Source organism: Sphaerodactylus townsendi, linkage group LG02 (assembly GCF_021028975.2).
Source record: "Sphaerodactylus townsendi isolate TG3544 linkage group LG02, MPM_Stown_v2.3, whole genome shotgun sequence".
Classification (NCBI taxonomy): Eukaryota; Metazoa; Chordata; class Lepidosauria; order Squamata; family Sphaerodactylidae; genus Sphaerodactylus; species Sphaerodactylus townsendi.
The window spans coordinates 11,841,996-11,858,679 of NC_059426.1; the positions used below are offsets into that span (position 1 = coordinate 11,841,996).

At 45.9% G+C, this 16,684-nt stretch overlaps 1 protein-coding gene across 10 annotated transcripts in view; it reads left to right on the plus strand.

Moving 5' to 3' along the window:
- MAP2 (microtubule associated protein 2) overlaps positions 1–16,684 on the plus strand; it is a 385,117-nt gene that overhangs the window by 294,192 nt on the left and 74,241 nt on the right. For 6 of the 10 annotated variants that reach the window (XM_048484968.1, XM_048484977.1, XM_048484973.1 and 3 more), the window contains 2 exons: positions 10,501–10,614; positions 15,265–15,342. In XM_048484968.1, coding sequence (XP_048340925.1) covers positions 10,501–10,614; positions 15,265–15,342 — 192 coding nt within the window. The remainder of the gene's footprint in view (positions 1–10,500; positions 10,615–15,264; positions 15,343–16,684) is intronic. The other 4 variants (XM_048484972.1, XM_048484979.1, XM_048484976.1 and 1 more) reach the window with 3 other exon arrangements.

Below are 16,684 nucleotides of genomic sequence, written 5' to 3' on the forward strand. Positions count from 1 at the left end.
CAGGAGTGGTGCCATCCCCATCGGCTCTTAGTCCCACCTACCTGACAAGGTGTCCGTTGCGATGAGAGGAAGGGAAAGGAGTTTGTAAGCTGCCTTGAGTGTACATCCAAACTCTCCTCCTACTTCTTCTACTACCCTGTTTCCCCGAATATAAGACATCCCCTGAAAATAAGACGTAGTAAAGGTTTTGCTAAAGTGCGAAATAGAAGGCATCCCCCAAAAGCAAGACGTAGCAAAGTTTTTATTTGGAAGCATGCCCGACGAACAGAACACAGAAAAATAAGACATCCCCTGAAAATAAGACATAGCGCATCTTTGGGAGCAAAAATTAATATAAGACACTGTCTTATTTTCGGGGAAACACGGTACACTTGAATCTACCTGTTCCATCAAAGGAGGTCAGGCAGTCACCTCTAGGAAGTGACCATGCAGCAGCAACTAGGTTGATCCATGTCAGTTTGATCTCCCTCAGCTACTGGATTGGGGCCTCAAGCGTCCATCTAGGGTGAAGCAGCAGATTTTTGGAGATATATTTAGAGAACCAAGATATCTTTGTATGGACATGACTCACAACCCAAAGTTTAGGGGCTGAACACTGTGCTGGGGATAACCCCAAACTTTGTAGTGCCCCACCAGATCAATCCCATCACAAGGGCCTTTTGAGGACTAAATCTTGATTTTTTGAGTGCCGTTAGCACAAAAAGAATTCTTTTCATCAACTTGCTGGGCACGTGTGCCAACTAATTTATTCCTTATGAGTGAACGAGAAACAGGAGGGGCTTGCTTTACCTAATATAAAATCATTTCCTTTGGGATAACAAGTATTTTTTTCGCATCAACAGCATAATTTTGGTTTAGCTTTTCATTTGCTATTCTACTGGGGCATAGCTTAGTTCAGTTTAGTTTATGAGTTTTCTGGGCTGCCCTTGTGTGAATCTTAATGAGTGATGGGGGGAACTTGGGGTGTGCCATCATATCTATGAGAACTTGACACAACTGGAAATTACCAGATCAAGAAAGGCTGAAGAAAGCTTTTCTTTTTTCTCCCTGAAGGAGCAGGAGGGTTGCACATTTGGGGACAGCTACGGGAAAAGAAGAACATGAAGGGTTTGGATTTATACCCCACCTTTCTCACCTGTAAGCTTTTTTGTAATCAAACAATTTTTATATAGACATGAAGCTCAACAACATGTAAGCATATTCTGCAAACGGTAGTAACTCCGTCCAGTTATCCTGATGATATAGCAACTTAGGTACTGCTCCAATGTTCAGTTCGTGCGTTCCGACTGGCTGTCCGAGTATAGCAACGTAGGTACTGCTCCAATGTTCGGTTTGTGCATTCCAACTGGCCGTCCGTTTGCACGTGGTATGGGGCGGCCACCGGAGGTTCGACTCCCAGTAGGTCCAAAAATGCCTTCCAAAACTTGGAGATGAACTGGGGGCTGCGGTTCCCTTCCTGTCCCCATCGCAAACACCTTGTTAGGCAGGTGGGGCTGAGAGAAGTCAGAGGAAACTAGCCAAACGTCACCCAGCAGGAATGTAGGAGTAGCAAAACAAATCTGGTGGAGGAGTGGGGAATCAAACCCGGTTCTCCAGGTTAGACTCTACCTGCTCTTAACCACTACACCATGCTATAAATTTTCAGAGAACTACTCAGTCTGTGCTAGTTCTTCAAATCACCCAGGCATGGTGGCATTCGGCATACAGAATGGGTGAGGCAATTTAGGACTGTAATTTTACAGGAATGGCTTCAGATACAACTCTGAAAAATACCAATGAAATCTGTGAGCATGAGACTAGCACGATTCATTTTAAAAAAAAATAGCTGTGAACAGACTAGTTAAAAACCCAGTAAAGAAAGTATAAATGGAAAAGTCATGGGAGAATGTTCAGTGGTGTTTAAGCCTGTCGGCGGGGAATAAAGGTCAGTTGGCCTGAAGACCCTGGACAAAATTCAGAACATACATACATACATACATACATACATACATACATACATACATACATACATACATACATACATACATACATACATACATGGGGTGGGGTGGGGTTAGGTTAGGGCATTGTACAAAATCAATGAGAAAAATGATTATCTGGCCCCATATGTCCCATCCTGGCCTCTGCGTTCGGCAGAGGCCAATCTACTGGTGGTCCCTAGCCCCTCCATGATGCGGCTGGCTTCCACTCAGGCCAGGGCTTTTACGGCCCTGGCCCCTGCCTGGTGGATTGTCTCCCACAAACTGTCCGGGCCCTGCGGGACCTTAATGAGTTCCGTAGGGCCTGTAAGACTGAGCTATTCCACCGGGCTTTCGGGGAGGCCAGCCGCTGATACCCCCTCCCTCCCTCCTCCCTCCTCCCTTTCCCTCCCCCCCCCTTTTCCCCTTTTTTCTCCCTTTTAACAGTTGGGACTTTGTTGTCCCCTTTTAGAAGAGTTTAGCCATTAGACGCCATCTGTATTTTATATTATGATTTAAATGCCGAGTTTAATTGTGCCGCTGTATTATTTGTGATTATTGTTATTTATTGGTTATTTGTAGTTGTTGTAAACTGCCCTGAGCCCTCCGGGGTAGGGCAGCCTATAAGTTTAATAATTAATTAATTGATTGATTGATTGATTGATTGATTGATTGATTAATAAAGTTTAATAAAACTTTACATTCAAGGTACAGGCATAATAAGATCCAATTAAAGAAGGGGGGCAATTAAACTATCATCAAAGTCACTCACTTGTGCCGGTCTGAGGAGAACAAAGGGACAGAGGAAAGAGAAGCAAAAAGGAGGGGGGATGCCAGACAGATGGCATCCCATTACTCTCCTCAACTGCTTGGGCTGCACCAGAAAAGTTGAAAACAAGACAAAACCAGTGGTGCGCAGAGAATCTTCAATATGTAAACAATATTTATTCGATCATCCCGACATGTTCCACATCAAAATGCTTCCTCAGTTACTTTCAGCAACAGCTCAAAAATTATTCTGCCTGGCTCAAAAGAACAGCAATAAAACTGTAACCTTTAATAGAAATGATTAAAAGCACTGTATCCAATAGCCCAAAAATCAACAATGGAAGCAATAATGCAATACATGGACAACATTAGCTGACAGAAAAGGGATCCCAAAATATACACAAATGGGAACGAATCTCTGCATAAATAATATCCCTTCAGTGAAATCCTTGCAATTCAGTTGTAAGCATCAAGCAGGCCTCTAGTGATCAAATCAACTGAGATGAAATGAATGCTTGTCCTTCATCAAAACATTGGAATAGCCAAAGAGTATGCTGCTTGTTGCTCTGTTGATAAGAGGCTTGAAGTACTCCTGTTGCCAGATCTCACCTGGACACCATATCAAGAGATAAACATAAGCATGAACAATGTCAAAAATTGGAAGAACTCCCGTTGCCAGATGTTCGGCTGGATGCCGCATCAGGAGATAAGCTGGCCATATGTAATCAGATAGTAGTGCTGACCCAGGTAAGTTAAACACAATATTTACTCTATCATCCCAACATGTTTCACATCAAAATGCTTCCTCAGTTGCTTTCAACAGCAGCTCAAAAAGTTTCCTGAAGAACGAGCTGTTAGGGAAAGTGGAGTTTGATCTCCTGAGGATGGGTTTGACGTAAAGCAGGTTGGAGTCATCAAATAAATACTGTTTGAGTCACGAAGATTCTCTTTGCACCTTTTGTTTTGTTTTGTTTTCACCTGCCCCCAGCAGGCCTGCCCAATGTCCCCAACTGACAACTTGGGGTCACTATAAGACATTTCTAGACTCCTTCTCTACAAGGTATAGGGGTCATTGGCAGATAAATTTAGGAGTCCCTCAGCAAACAAATCCCTATAAGAAATCTTCCTTGAAGAAAGAGGACTTGACCCCTATCTGATGATAGTCATTCCTTGCTGCAGTTTCGTTGAAATGGTTCAATTAAACATGGCATCTCTTTCCAATTTGGCATCATCTTAGTTTAGGTGATTGCATTGGGGCCTACATCTGACCCAAGCTGAAAATCCCCAATAAAGTAGACTTGGCTTGGTGATAGAGTTTCCAGTCTGGGTATGGAAATTCCTGGAAGTTGTGCTGGGGGTAGGGGGATTAGGGAGGGCAAGGTTTAGTGAGAAGAGGAACCTCCATGGGGAATGATACTGTAGAGTTCATTGTCCAAAGCAACCCTTTTATTCATGGGATCTGACCAGTGGTGGGATCCAAAAAAATTAGTAACAGGTTCCCATGGGATTCAAACTGTGGCGTAGTGCCAATGGGGCTGGGTGGGGCACGACAGGGGCAGGACATTCCTGGGCAGGGCTGTGGCAAGGACACAGCTGCTGCGCCGGTCCTTGGGCAGAAAACAAATGCACGCAGGCGCAGGCTGCCACGCACGCCAGTGCACCTCCTGCTAGACTGCTTCAAGTTCTGCGCACTACTGCTGAGAGGAGGGGCGTAACTAAGGCAACAATCACGTGGCAAAATCACCAATTAGTAACCCCCTCTCGGCACACATAAATAATTAGTAACCTACTCTCGGGAACCTGTGAGAACCTGCTGGATCCCACCTCTGGATCTGACCTCTGTAGTCTGGAGACCGGGCATAATTCCAAGAGATTTCCAGATGTCCCCTGGAGATTGGCAGCCCTACTTGGTTCCAACCTTTGTTGTGGCACAATACCAGTTTTCAAAGGACTGCCGTGTATATTTTGTGAGGCTTCTGTGTGGACATCAGTGAACTTTGTTCTTTCTTTGCTTGAGAAACAAATCTAGTACTTGCACTTAACTAAGAGCTGGAGATTACATAGTCCTTTTCCAGTTGTCTCAATTCTACCTTGCAATCTATTGCTGTTGGTTGCCCGGGAAACTGCTCTGCACCCTGCCGGGAAGCTGGATAAAGAGCATTCTGAGATTGTGTTTATTTCTTGATTCCACAACACTGAAAGCAGCTAGGGGTTTTTTTTCTCTTTTCATCGCTGCCTCCTCTTTCTGTTTCTTCCCTAAAAATATCTAAATGGAGAGGGCCAGGTTGAGATAATATGGCTTTCGTCCATATGGAACACTTGTCTGCTACCTATTAAGGTTTTAGATTCTCATTTTGAATGCATCCCATTACTGTTCATACCTAATGGTGGTATGGAGTTATAGGTTCCTAGATCCAATTCAGAGGCATAACTAGGGAAAATGGAGCCCAGTGCAAAATCTGAGTTTTGCTGCCCCCTCCCATGTTCGGTTGTGTTTTTTGTATTTTTTAGTGTTTTTTCAGTTCTGACCTGCAGGGAGTGCATTTTTAGGCTAGCAGCACCAAAAATTCAGGGTATCTTTAGGAGACTCTCCTGATGATACCAGCCAAGTTTGGTGAGGTTTGGTTCAGGGGGTCCAAAGTTATGGACTCTCAAAAGTGTAGCCCCCATCTCCTATTAGCTCCCATTGGAAACAATGGGGGATAGGGACATCCCCTTTGGGAGTCCATAACTTTGGACCCCCTGAACCAAACCTCACCTAACTTGGGTGGCATCATCAGGAGAATCCCCTGAAAACTCCCTGAAATTATGGTGCTACTAGCCTAAAAATTGTGTCCCCTGCAGGCCACAAACTGAAAAACACTAAAAAATACAAAAAAACAAACCTGAAATTTTTGCTGCCCCCCAGGCGCGCACCCAGTGCAACGCGCACCCAATGGCCCCCTTGTAGCTCCGCCTCTGATCCAATTCCTTTTTTCTCTGCCTAGACAATGCTTTTCTTGTCTAGTTTTCCTTTTTTTCCCTTAGCTGTGTTGTTGGGTTGCCATGGCTGCAACATGTGCACATGAATCTGCCTTATGCTAAATCAGAGCATTGGTTTATCAGAGTCAGTATTGCCTGCTCAGGCTGGCAGCAACTCTCCAGGGTCTCAGACTGAGGGCCTTCACATCACCTACAGACTGATCGTTACTGGAGATTTCAGAGATCGAACCTGGAACCTTCTGCTTGCCAAGCAACTGCTAGACCACTGATATATGGCTCTCCCCAACGGGGTGGATCTAAGAAAAACAGCACCTAGGGCAAGCACTGAAAATGTCTTTCCCTTCTTCCTCCCTCCCCTGCAGCCTGGCTGGGTCCAGTGTTACACTGTGCGTACTGCCTCCAAAGCCCACATGGACTTTGGAGGCAGAGGCTGCAGTTTAAAGCTGGACCCAGCCTGACCGAGCCCAGTATTGAACTCCAGTTTGGCCTGACCAGGTCCAATTTTATACTGCTGACTCTATGTGGACTTAGGAGCCGCAGTCCAACATTTAAAGCTGGACCCATCCAGGTGGAGTGGAGTTCTTAGCAGAGAGGGGTCTGAGCAGCCAAGAAAACCCCCCTTCAAGTGGTGCCCAGGTACTCTGACTGTCCCACCCTTGATATGCCTTTGCTACCCAGTGTGCATTTTTAACAGGATGTCACCGGTAGAGGATTTGTTTGAGACCATGACAGGTATCTCCAATCATGCCTGCATGCCACAATTATCAGACTAGGATCTGGGTGGCCCAGGTTTAAATCCCTACTCTGTTGTGGAAATTTGCAGAGTGATCTTGGGTCAGCCACACATTCTCAGCCTAGCCTACCTCACGGGTTGTTGTGATGATAAAATAGTGAAGGAGAGAACATTGTAAGGTCCTTTAGGTCCCCACTGGGGAGAAACATGGGGCACAGATGAAATGAACCAACCAACAAGGCAAATATCTTACCGAAAGCCATGGAATAGCTGGGTAGCATGCCCATTTGGTTGTGCATTTCAACCATATCTCACATTTCCTATATTGTCAGACGTATAAAATCATACAGATGCATTGGTGAACCTAGAAGAGCTACCGTGTTCTGGTCTGCATGCTTCCTTGGCCGTTCATGTGAATTAGAGACTCCACTTTGCCTGTAAGCACGTGGGGAGATATAGAAATTCAACTCTTTTTATCATGCTGTCCGGGAACACAAAAAAGTAGTTAAGAGTGTGCCAAGAGATAATTGGCTAAGCAAAAGAATAGCCCCCATTCAAGAAGCAGAATCGAGAACCTTGTGCTCCGAATCATTGCTGTGGTTCAAAATGTTCCAGTTCAACTCTTTATTTGAAGGTTTCAGCCTATGCCACTGAATCTCAAACCAAATCTTGATGGGAGGGAGGCAAGGCGAGAGTGCACGTCCCCCAGTTTCTTATCAGATGAGATTTTGTCTGCCTAGGGCCTGGGTTCCTGAATGTTTACCTTGTACCTTGGTATATCCCCATATTTCCAACTGGTGGGCAAATCATACATAATCTGATGATTCTGCCACGATGTCTATCTTCGTGGTACACACTGGACTGCCATCTTGCCATCAACATTTTTATACTGTATTTATTAATTTATTGATTGTAAGTGTTTCATATCCGTATTAGGGTTTATCTCGTGAATTTTATATGCTGTAAACCACCTAGAGCCCTTTGGGGGTGGGCAGTATAAGAAATTTAATTAATTAATTGATTGATGTGGTGATTTCCCCCCCCCCCCTTAGTTGTAGAATTCTATAATTAGTCTCCTCTTGCACAAATTCCAGGGCTACCCAAATGAGTGGTTGGTTTTATATATTTTATCTGTCTAGAAGCTTTGCACGGTCAGGAGTTCAAGCCCCCTGTGGGTCAGATATCCTGGCAGCTGGCTCATGGTCAACTCAGCCAGCCATCCATTCCTTGGTCGGTAAATGAGTACCTAGCACATAGCTAGGGGGTAAAGAATAGCCGGGGAAAGCAATGGCAAACTACCCCACCAAAACGGCTTGCCTATGAAATCACTGCTTGCAGTGGTACCCCAGGGAAAACTGTACCTTTTTTAGCAAGGTATTTCTTAGCCGTTGCGAGTGTCATGGCCCTGTAACGTGTTAGCCAGGGCTCTGCCATGTTTCATTCGAGGTTGTTCTTAGAGGGTGGCCTTGGCATTGTTTGCGTTGATTCCAGCTTGTGCCAGTCTATCTCTTATCCCACTCTGTAACGCAAGGGTAGTGCCACTGTGGTGCCAAGTCTCACTGCCGAAGGCTCTGAATGGGGGCATCCATTGAAAATGCTGGGGGGAAGAATTAGGACTAATAAAAGGAAACACTTCTTCACGCAACGTGTGATTGGTGTTTGGAATATGCTGCCACAGGACGTGGTGATGGCCACTAACCTGGATAGCTTTAAAAGGGGCTTGGACAGATTTATAGAGGAGAAGTCGATCTATGGCTACCAATCTTGATCCTCTTTGATCTGAGATTGCAAATGCCTTAACAGTCCAGGTGCTCGGGAGCAACAGCTGCAGAAGGCCATTGCTTTCACCTCCTGCACGTGAGCTCCCAAAGGCACCTGGTGGGCCACTGCGAGTAGCAGAGAGCTGGACTAGATGGACTCTGGTCTGATCCAGCTGGCTTGTTCTTATGTTCCTATATTCTAACCAGTGGGAAAGAGATGGTTAGCCAGACAGAAACCAAAAATGGGAGCTACACATTCCTGGGTCCCGTCAAACACAAACATGAAAGGTCAGCTCTAACCGCCAGAATAAGTCACTATTGATGTCCGACCGCTTGATATGTGCTGAGACCCACATTTTTTATGATTCTAGTCGTGCAAAACAGGCAACAGCCCAAGTCAGTTGTTGTCAAAATATCCGAACTTATGTGGAATCCATCTAAGATAATCATTTTTCCCTCTTTTCTTTTAAATAACGCTACCACTTCAATTTTTTTGAACTTCAAGTGAACCAAGAGGCAATCATGAAGAGGTGCATAGCTGCACTCAAGGAGCTGGTATAGCCATTGGCTCTGCTATTTATAGGGCCCATTAGTACCAAATGCCTGGGTTGTTTTCGTAGCGGTCATTAACAATAGAAAGGCTGTTTCTGCCACCTTGGCGATTCCTTGAGAGCCACCAAAAATATCCATCAAGAGTGCTGTGAACTAGACCTCGCTAGATAAAATCCCCAAAGGCAATTTGTTTCTCGTTTTTGGATTGCTTACGTTAAATCTCCTATTACTCAGCAAAACATCTCCTCTCCCTTTCTTTGTTCACTTTTATCTGTATAAGAGTTGGGACATAGAAAATCTCTGCCTCTTGCTTTGATCTGTGTGTGACTAAGGCCAAGATCTAGATGCAGAAACCCAAAAGGACATGTATGATGAACAGGACAGAAGAGGGATGGGCTATCCAAAATGGTAGTGTCTGTTCACTTTTCGGATGGGGAATTAGCAAGGGCAGGCCTTGAATTTCAAGAGCAGGTAACTAAGATCTTCGCCATCTATGTTTATGGGGGTCTTTCTCCATCAGAAAACCACAGGAGACCAAATAAAGTTTAACCATTTTTATTAGGAAGGTAAAATAATAAACTTGCTCACAAAAATGGTAAAATACAGACAGAGAGAAGATTTCAAGAAGCCTAGTATTAAGAAATGGAGGAAAGACAGAGGTGGAATAGAGTAAGTGCGGAGAGTGCTTTACCCTGCCCTAGAGTTGATGTCCCGAGAGACAGACTGCTATCTTTGCTAAACTTTGCCGTGGAATCTTGAAGAAGATTCAAGCTATTTCAACCCAGATTTCTTCTACCTGGAATTTTGATCTCTAAGGGAGCGGGGAGCTATCTCAGAATTTGATACAGCCACAGTGCGCAACTGCTAGCAGTTTTGTGAGAAAAGTTCAGCTGGAAGATCCATGCTTTAACTGAGTTTATAATTAGAGAACTTTAGTAAGTGAAGTAAATGAGGCTACCAACTATACTAGCATTCATTACTGTTGTAAACCACGCTGAGGAAGGGTCACCTATAGCCATGGTGGCGAACCTATGGCACGCCAGATGCTCATGGACTACAATTCCCATCAGCCCCTGCCAGCATGGCCAATTGGCCATGGGAATTGTAGTCCATGAACATCTGGAGTGCCATAGGTTCGCCACCACTGACCTATAGGTTGAATAAAATAAATAAATAACTCTTGAATTCCAAAATTCTGGTTCTTGGGCAGGCTGCATTCAGGGAGGGGGCATGCTCTTTAAGTGGAAAGGTGCAATGAGAGGCAGAACTCAGCAATTCTGAGCAGGTCTGATGGCAAAGGTCTAAATAGAAGCTACCTAGTTTATATTTAAGTTATTCTCTTAATGACAGATTCCTGGGGAACAAATGAATATCTCACAGTCCCAAAAGAACTGTTACTAGCCCAGGGTCATCCAGCAGGAATGTAGCAGTGCGGAAACACATCTGGTTCACCAGATAAGCCTCTGCCACTCAAGTGGAGGAGTGGGGAAATCAGACCTGGTTCTCCAGATTAGAATCAACCTGCTTTTAACCACAACACCACGCTGGCTCTCAGTGTCAAGCCCTTCATGTGTACGAGTGGGGAAACAAACCTGGTTCACCAGATTAGAGTTTGCCACTCTTAACCACTGCGCCCCTTGTTCGTGCAAGTCCTTGTTCACCCAAGACGCCGCCGAATATTCGTCCCTCGCTGTCTTTCGTTAATGTGCCTTTGTTTGTCTTGTTGTTCATCCTGCGCCTGGCCTAGAAGAAGTATCTGCAAGGATAGTCCAAGTAGTGACAGCTGAGGCTGTGGCAGTCCTGAAAGGGGAGCAGGAACAAGAAGCCCAGCACAAAGATCAGCCTGCGCCGTTGCCTTTAGGTAAAGTCTGCCGTCTCAGCTGCATGCTCTGCTAAAAACGCCCAGCTTTGCGCTGCAGCTGCGGCCTAGACTTTTTAAGAATGTTACTCATTCATTCAGCTATTTGTTTTAAGAATGAAGAGCTGAGATGCCACCCTCTTCCCACTGTCTAAGAGCAGGAGTCCTAGCCACATGATCACTGACTGCCGTTGTGTTCCTCCCGGACAAATGAAAAGGATTACCATCTGTGTATATATTATAGCATTTGGGGAAGGGCTGGCTGGCCCCATTCCAGGACCTCTGGCTTCTGAGCATGTGCAGGTTGGAGATACGCTCCAGCCTTTCTTTCCACATCTCGTGCTTCCTCAGCTGTCAAAACGAATACATGAATATCACCTTTTGGGGCTAAAATACAAATGTGAAGGGCAGATCCAGGTTCAGACCCAAGGCTTTTGTACTAAGACGTGCAAAGTGGATGCTGGTACAAGACTATCGAGCTTTCAAGGGGCGGGGATTTCTTTGCTGAACAGAACAAAAGGGAAGGTAGCTATGGTGGATTCCGCACATGTATAATGGGTTGCAGTCATTCTAAGGCAGGGGTGTCAAACTCGCGGCCCTCCAGACTTTCACGAACTGCAATTCCCATAAGTCCCTCCCAACATGAGCATTGGCTATGCTGGCAAGGGCTGATGGGAATTGTAGTTCATGAACCTCTGGAGGGCTGTGAGTTTGACACCTGTGTTCTAAAGGAACCCATTTTCCTTTTCCCCGTTCACAGGTGTGCCCTTCACCTGTTCATGCAGCGATTGGAGCCTATGGAAGCCCATCTCTATGCACAACGCAGCATAAGGCACACATCTAGGGAGCCCCATTAGTTTCCGGAGGAATTTGGAATGTAATAAATTAAATGATTTATTTATTGCCAAAATCCAAATGGGGGAACCGTACAGTAGCAAGGAGCCAATCCGAGCCTCAAAAACCTTCAAAGCCGCAGGAATGTATTGATTGCCTTTACTGTAAAAAAAGTGATATATTGCTGTCATGTTGGTATGTGCTGAGGTAGTTACTGCTAGTCGCTATGAGGACCATGACAGATTATACCTATAGCAAATGCCAAGGTATCGGAAATATTTGACATGCTCAATTTTGTGGCCCTTAGCAAAAATGAGAACTTTAGTTTTAGCATAGTTAATTTCCAGTCTGTTCTCTTCGCAATAATTAGCAAAACTGTACATTAGGCGTTTAAGGCCAATACTGGACAAGGACAATAACACTACATCGTCTGCATACAACATTAAAGGAACATGAGTAAGATGTAATTTAGGACTATGCCCATTCACAGACACCAAAGCATGAGGAGCCTATGGAAGCAATCTGGATTGCTTTCATGCCTTCACACAGGGATGCTTCTCTTTTTTAATTCCTTTTTTAATTCTCTTTTTATTTCCTGCAACAAATGTGTAGCTGTGCAGGCATACAGAAATTAACCCCCACAACAATGCCAATTGTCCCATAATATGATCAGCTGCACCTGCATAGATGCACATCTGCAACACACAAGAGAGAAAGGGACCTCCCTGTGACAGCCAGGCAAGAATGAACAGGTTGCTATAGATTGGTCCTACTCGCTACCATGGGGAAAAAATGTGCTTGGGAGACTTGTACACTGTCAGACACTCAGAGAATCTGCCCACAACCTCGGTGGGCAACCTGCACAGAATGGCCAAGTCGGAGGATGTAGATTATTAGTTTGATTGAGGAGAGCAAATGGAACCTCTGCAGTCATTGAAACATAGTAAATTGCATCCAGAAATAACCGAGCGTGCCCAGGGAACGGTGACATTTCATGAACTTGTTTAAGGGGCCCATAAGTATCTTGTCAAAAGTGGTCTTAATATATTTCTATATACTTTTTTGTATTATTTTTTTTAAAAAACGATTGTATTATGTTTTAATTATTTTGTAAGCCGCCTTAAGCCCTTTGGGGGATTGGCAGGATAAAAAATGGAATAAATAAATAAACAGCGAAATATCAAAAACGTATATGTGTTTCTTACAAGTTAAAATAATCTACACTTGAAAAAAGCTCACAATAGCTGGCCTTCAGGCAGCCTATTATCGGCCTTTCTACACGTGTAGATGATTTTAATTTGTACTTAAATGCACATATGTTTTTGGTGTTCAGCAGTTTCATATTTAGTGGCCCCTTAAACAATTTCCTAATCTTTGAGGATTTGGTTCCAGTTTCGCAGGGTCCAACTTGCCCTTCCTCCCCTTTCTGGGAGCAGCAATGGCATAGTGGTTAAGAGCAGGCGCATTCTAATCTGGAGGAACCCGGTTTGATTCCCTGCTCTGCCACTTGAGCTGTGGAGGCTTATCTGGGGAAGTCAGATTAGCCTGTGCGCTCCCACACACGCCGGCTGGGTGACCTTGGGCTAGTCACAGCTTTTCGGAGCTCTCTCAGCCCCACCCACCTCACAGGGTGTTTGTTGTGAGGGGGGAAGGGCAAGGAGATTGTAAGCCCCTTTGAGTCTCCTTATAGGAGAGAAAGGGGGGATATAAATCCAAACTCTCCTCCTCCTCCTCCTTCTCCTTCTCCTTCTCCTTCTCCTCCTCCTCCTCCTCCTCCTTCTCCTTCTCCTTCTCCTTCTCCTTCTCCTTCTTTTGTTTGGACATTTCATGAACATCAGGAATCAATAAGCAGCAACAAATGGGGATCTGTTAGTATCTCAAGGGGCAATTCTCTGCAACTCATCGGAGCCCGGCTTTGCCACAGTGGCCCCCTCCCCCACCCCATCGACCGCAGCCACAGCAATAATGGAGGCACCTCCTTCATTCTGCCCAGCCCCAGCCTCAGTACCACACAATGGTGGCAGCTGCCCCCTAGCCTGCCCAGTCCCAGCTGTGGCAACAAAGGGTGCAGCTCTCTACTACTGAACCTGACCCCAGCCTTGTCACTTTAAGGTTAACAACAGTGCCTCTTGGCCTTCTCAACCCCAGCTGTGGCCCCAACACAGACTTGTCTGCAGATGTGCAGACCACACTCCTCTGTTGGGGGGGGGGGGCGGTCAGCCTCTCTCTGTACTTCCCTCCCCCAGTTTTCAGATTTTTCTGCAAACCTTGGCAGGGAGCCTCCAAATTTGTACAAAAACTTCCCTTGTGTGTAAACGAGCCCAATCTGCAGATTTAAGTATCCGCAGATGGATGGCTCCATCCATGCTTAACGATTAGATATAAGATTGTGTCTACCTATAGCAGCATACTAATTAATGTGAACATTCATTCTTTATGGATAAGGTGACCAGCCGTCCCGCTTTTGGCGGGACAGTCACGCTTTTCGGCAACGCTGTCCCGCTGGCCTCCCTGATGGGTTTTAAAATCTTTCATTATTTCGAGTAGTACTGCCAGCAGTATAGCGCCAGTGAGTGCTGCTGTTGCAGTGGAGCCAAGATTGCCTTATACGCTCCCCGGTTTCCTGCTCCTTCTGGTCAAGCAGGGCAGGAACCAGGGAGCTCGCAGCCAAAGGCAGTGCGCCTCCTGTGGCCATGCGCCTCCGCTGCTACCCCAAGCGACTGCCTTCTGGGGCGCTTTTCTGTTTCCCAACCGGGGAGGCCCCGCGTTACAAAATTAAAAATCTGGTCACCTTATTTATGGAAAAAGTGAAAGTGCCACAACATACACCTGAAAAGGTCAGCCATGCATGCAGGTGAAACATTAGAAGCAAAAACTACCAGACCATGGCTACACAGCCTAGAAAACTCACAACAGCCAGTAATATTACACTCTCGCGCAGATAGCTACAGATACACACACATGTGAAGAGACTTCCAAACTCCGTAGAATTTTTTCGTACTGTTCCAAAAATGTCTTGCAGATAAATAGAGGGACTAAAAAAGAAAATGGCATACCTAAGGCTCCCCTGAGCTCAGTGGGCAAGGTTTAAGCACCTGCTTACGCTTCTAGCTCAAATGGACGGAGCGCAAAAGTGTTACTCTTGTTGGTGCTTTCTTGTCCCTGCTCCATTTACCAGTACCTCTTTTGTGTTGGGTCTGAGTCTCCTTTGTCTTTGGGCTCTCACTTTTCATGGTATGACAAGAAGTGCCTGTATGTGGCCTAAAGCTGGTTCCACAAAAATAAACAGAGTCTTTTGTGAAACAATAAAATGGTTCCCCTTCAGACATCTGTAAGTAAACTGAACATGTGGTTGGGCACCTGTCTTTGATGTTGTCACCTTGTCCATATTGTTTTTTGAAGTTGTTTGTGTCCGTGGGGGTTTTTTGAAGAAGAAAAAAAATCTCTGTCTTATTTCCCTGCTTCTGCTTGCGAGTGAGCTTTTTCTGTAAGGCATGTGAAAACAATGCTTCTATTCCAGTAGCTAAATGGAAACCTTCTATCATTTAGAAGCGATTAAAGGCATTAAATTGTGGAATGATCATTCGATTGTCAATTGTTGGAGGAGGCTCCCGAGCCTCACGCGGCAGCCTCCGAAATGAACGGCTTCTATTGTTGATCTTGGCCCTTAATGAGGTTTACGGTCTCTCGATGCCGCCTCGCTGGCCAATTGTTATCAGATGCTGCCGGACCGCTGTGAAGGAGATATTGTCCCATTGGTCTGCCCTTGGATCCAAATAATTGATCGTTTGTGTTTCGTCTCCACTGTTCCTTCTTTAGCAGTCGAAGAAACAGCCAACCTGCCTCCTTCCCCGCCCCCATCGCCCGCCTCGGAGAGGACTGGAACGCTGGAAGAAGGTAAGCAATTCCGTGGGTTTGGGAAGGAGAAAGCCACGCGCCCGAGTCAGAGCGAGGCGGGTGGGTGTTTCGGTCAGCCTCGCTTTCAAGGCCCGAGTCTTCTGCCTCAGAGTAAGTTCACGTGTGCCCTCCTGCACAGGCGTGCTCGGTGACATTGGAGAGTGGACATTAGTGTGACCAAAGACATGTATGCATTGTGCTGTTGGCTTGAAGGGGCCTTCCAAGGGTAGTAAAAGGGAAATCCCACCAGGTGTGACTGCTCATCACTGAAGCTCTGGGATGTGGAAAAGGGGGAGGGGGACAGATCTCCTTTGAAAGGAGGAATAAAAGGATCGTGGCCAGGTGCTTCTAATTGCTGCCTGACATTATGGGGGTGGACGGCACCCCGAAAACCCCTTCTTCACCTTTTCTGTTCTGTATCTTGATTTTTCCCCCCTTCCATTTGGTACCTGTCTCTTCCTGTTATGATCCAACCCAATGTGACAAGGGACTCCTCAGATCATAGAACCACAGAGTTGGGAGAGACCACAAGGGCCATGAAGTCCAACTCCCTGCCACCCAGCCGCTGTTTAAAACCCCCAAAGAAGAAGACTCCATCACCCTCCGAGGCAGCGTATTCCACTGTCAAATAGCCCTTACCATCAGAAAGTCCTTACTAATGGTTAGGTGGAATCTCTTCTGTACCTTGCATCCATTGCTTCTCGTCCTAGTCTCTGGAGCAGCAGAAAACAAGCTTGCTCCATCTTCAACATTGCATCCCTTCGAATATTTAAACCCAGCTATCATGTCGCCCCCTTAACCTTCTCTTTGCCAATTTAAACATATCCAAATGAGGAATTGAATGTGGGAAATGGCACAGATTTGGCCCCAGAGTCCCAAGCAATGCATGCAAACCCAGATCCTGAGCCTCAGTAGTCCCCACAGAGCCAGGGCCAGTGGCTCAGACAGAAGAAGAGTTTGGATTTATATCCCCCCTTTCTCTCCTGCAGGAGACTCAAAGGGGCTTACAATCTCCTTGCCCTTCCCCCCTCACAACAAACACCCTGTGAGGTAGGTGGGGCTGAGAGAGCTCCGAGAACCTGTGACTAGCCCACGGTCACCCAGCTGGCGTGTGTGGGAGTGTACAGGCTAATCTGAATTCCCCAGATAACCCTCCACAACTCAAGCAGCAGAGCAGGGAATCAAACCTGGTTCCTCCAGATTAGATACACGAGCTCTTAACCTCCTATGCCACATGAGCTCTTAACCTCCTACGCAGCCGGCTTCAAGTCCTGGGACAGCTCAGCCTCCTTAACCTCAAGCCGGGTAAAGGAGATTCAGTATCAGCTTGCTCACCTGCTCC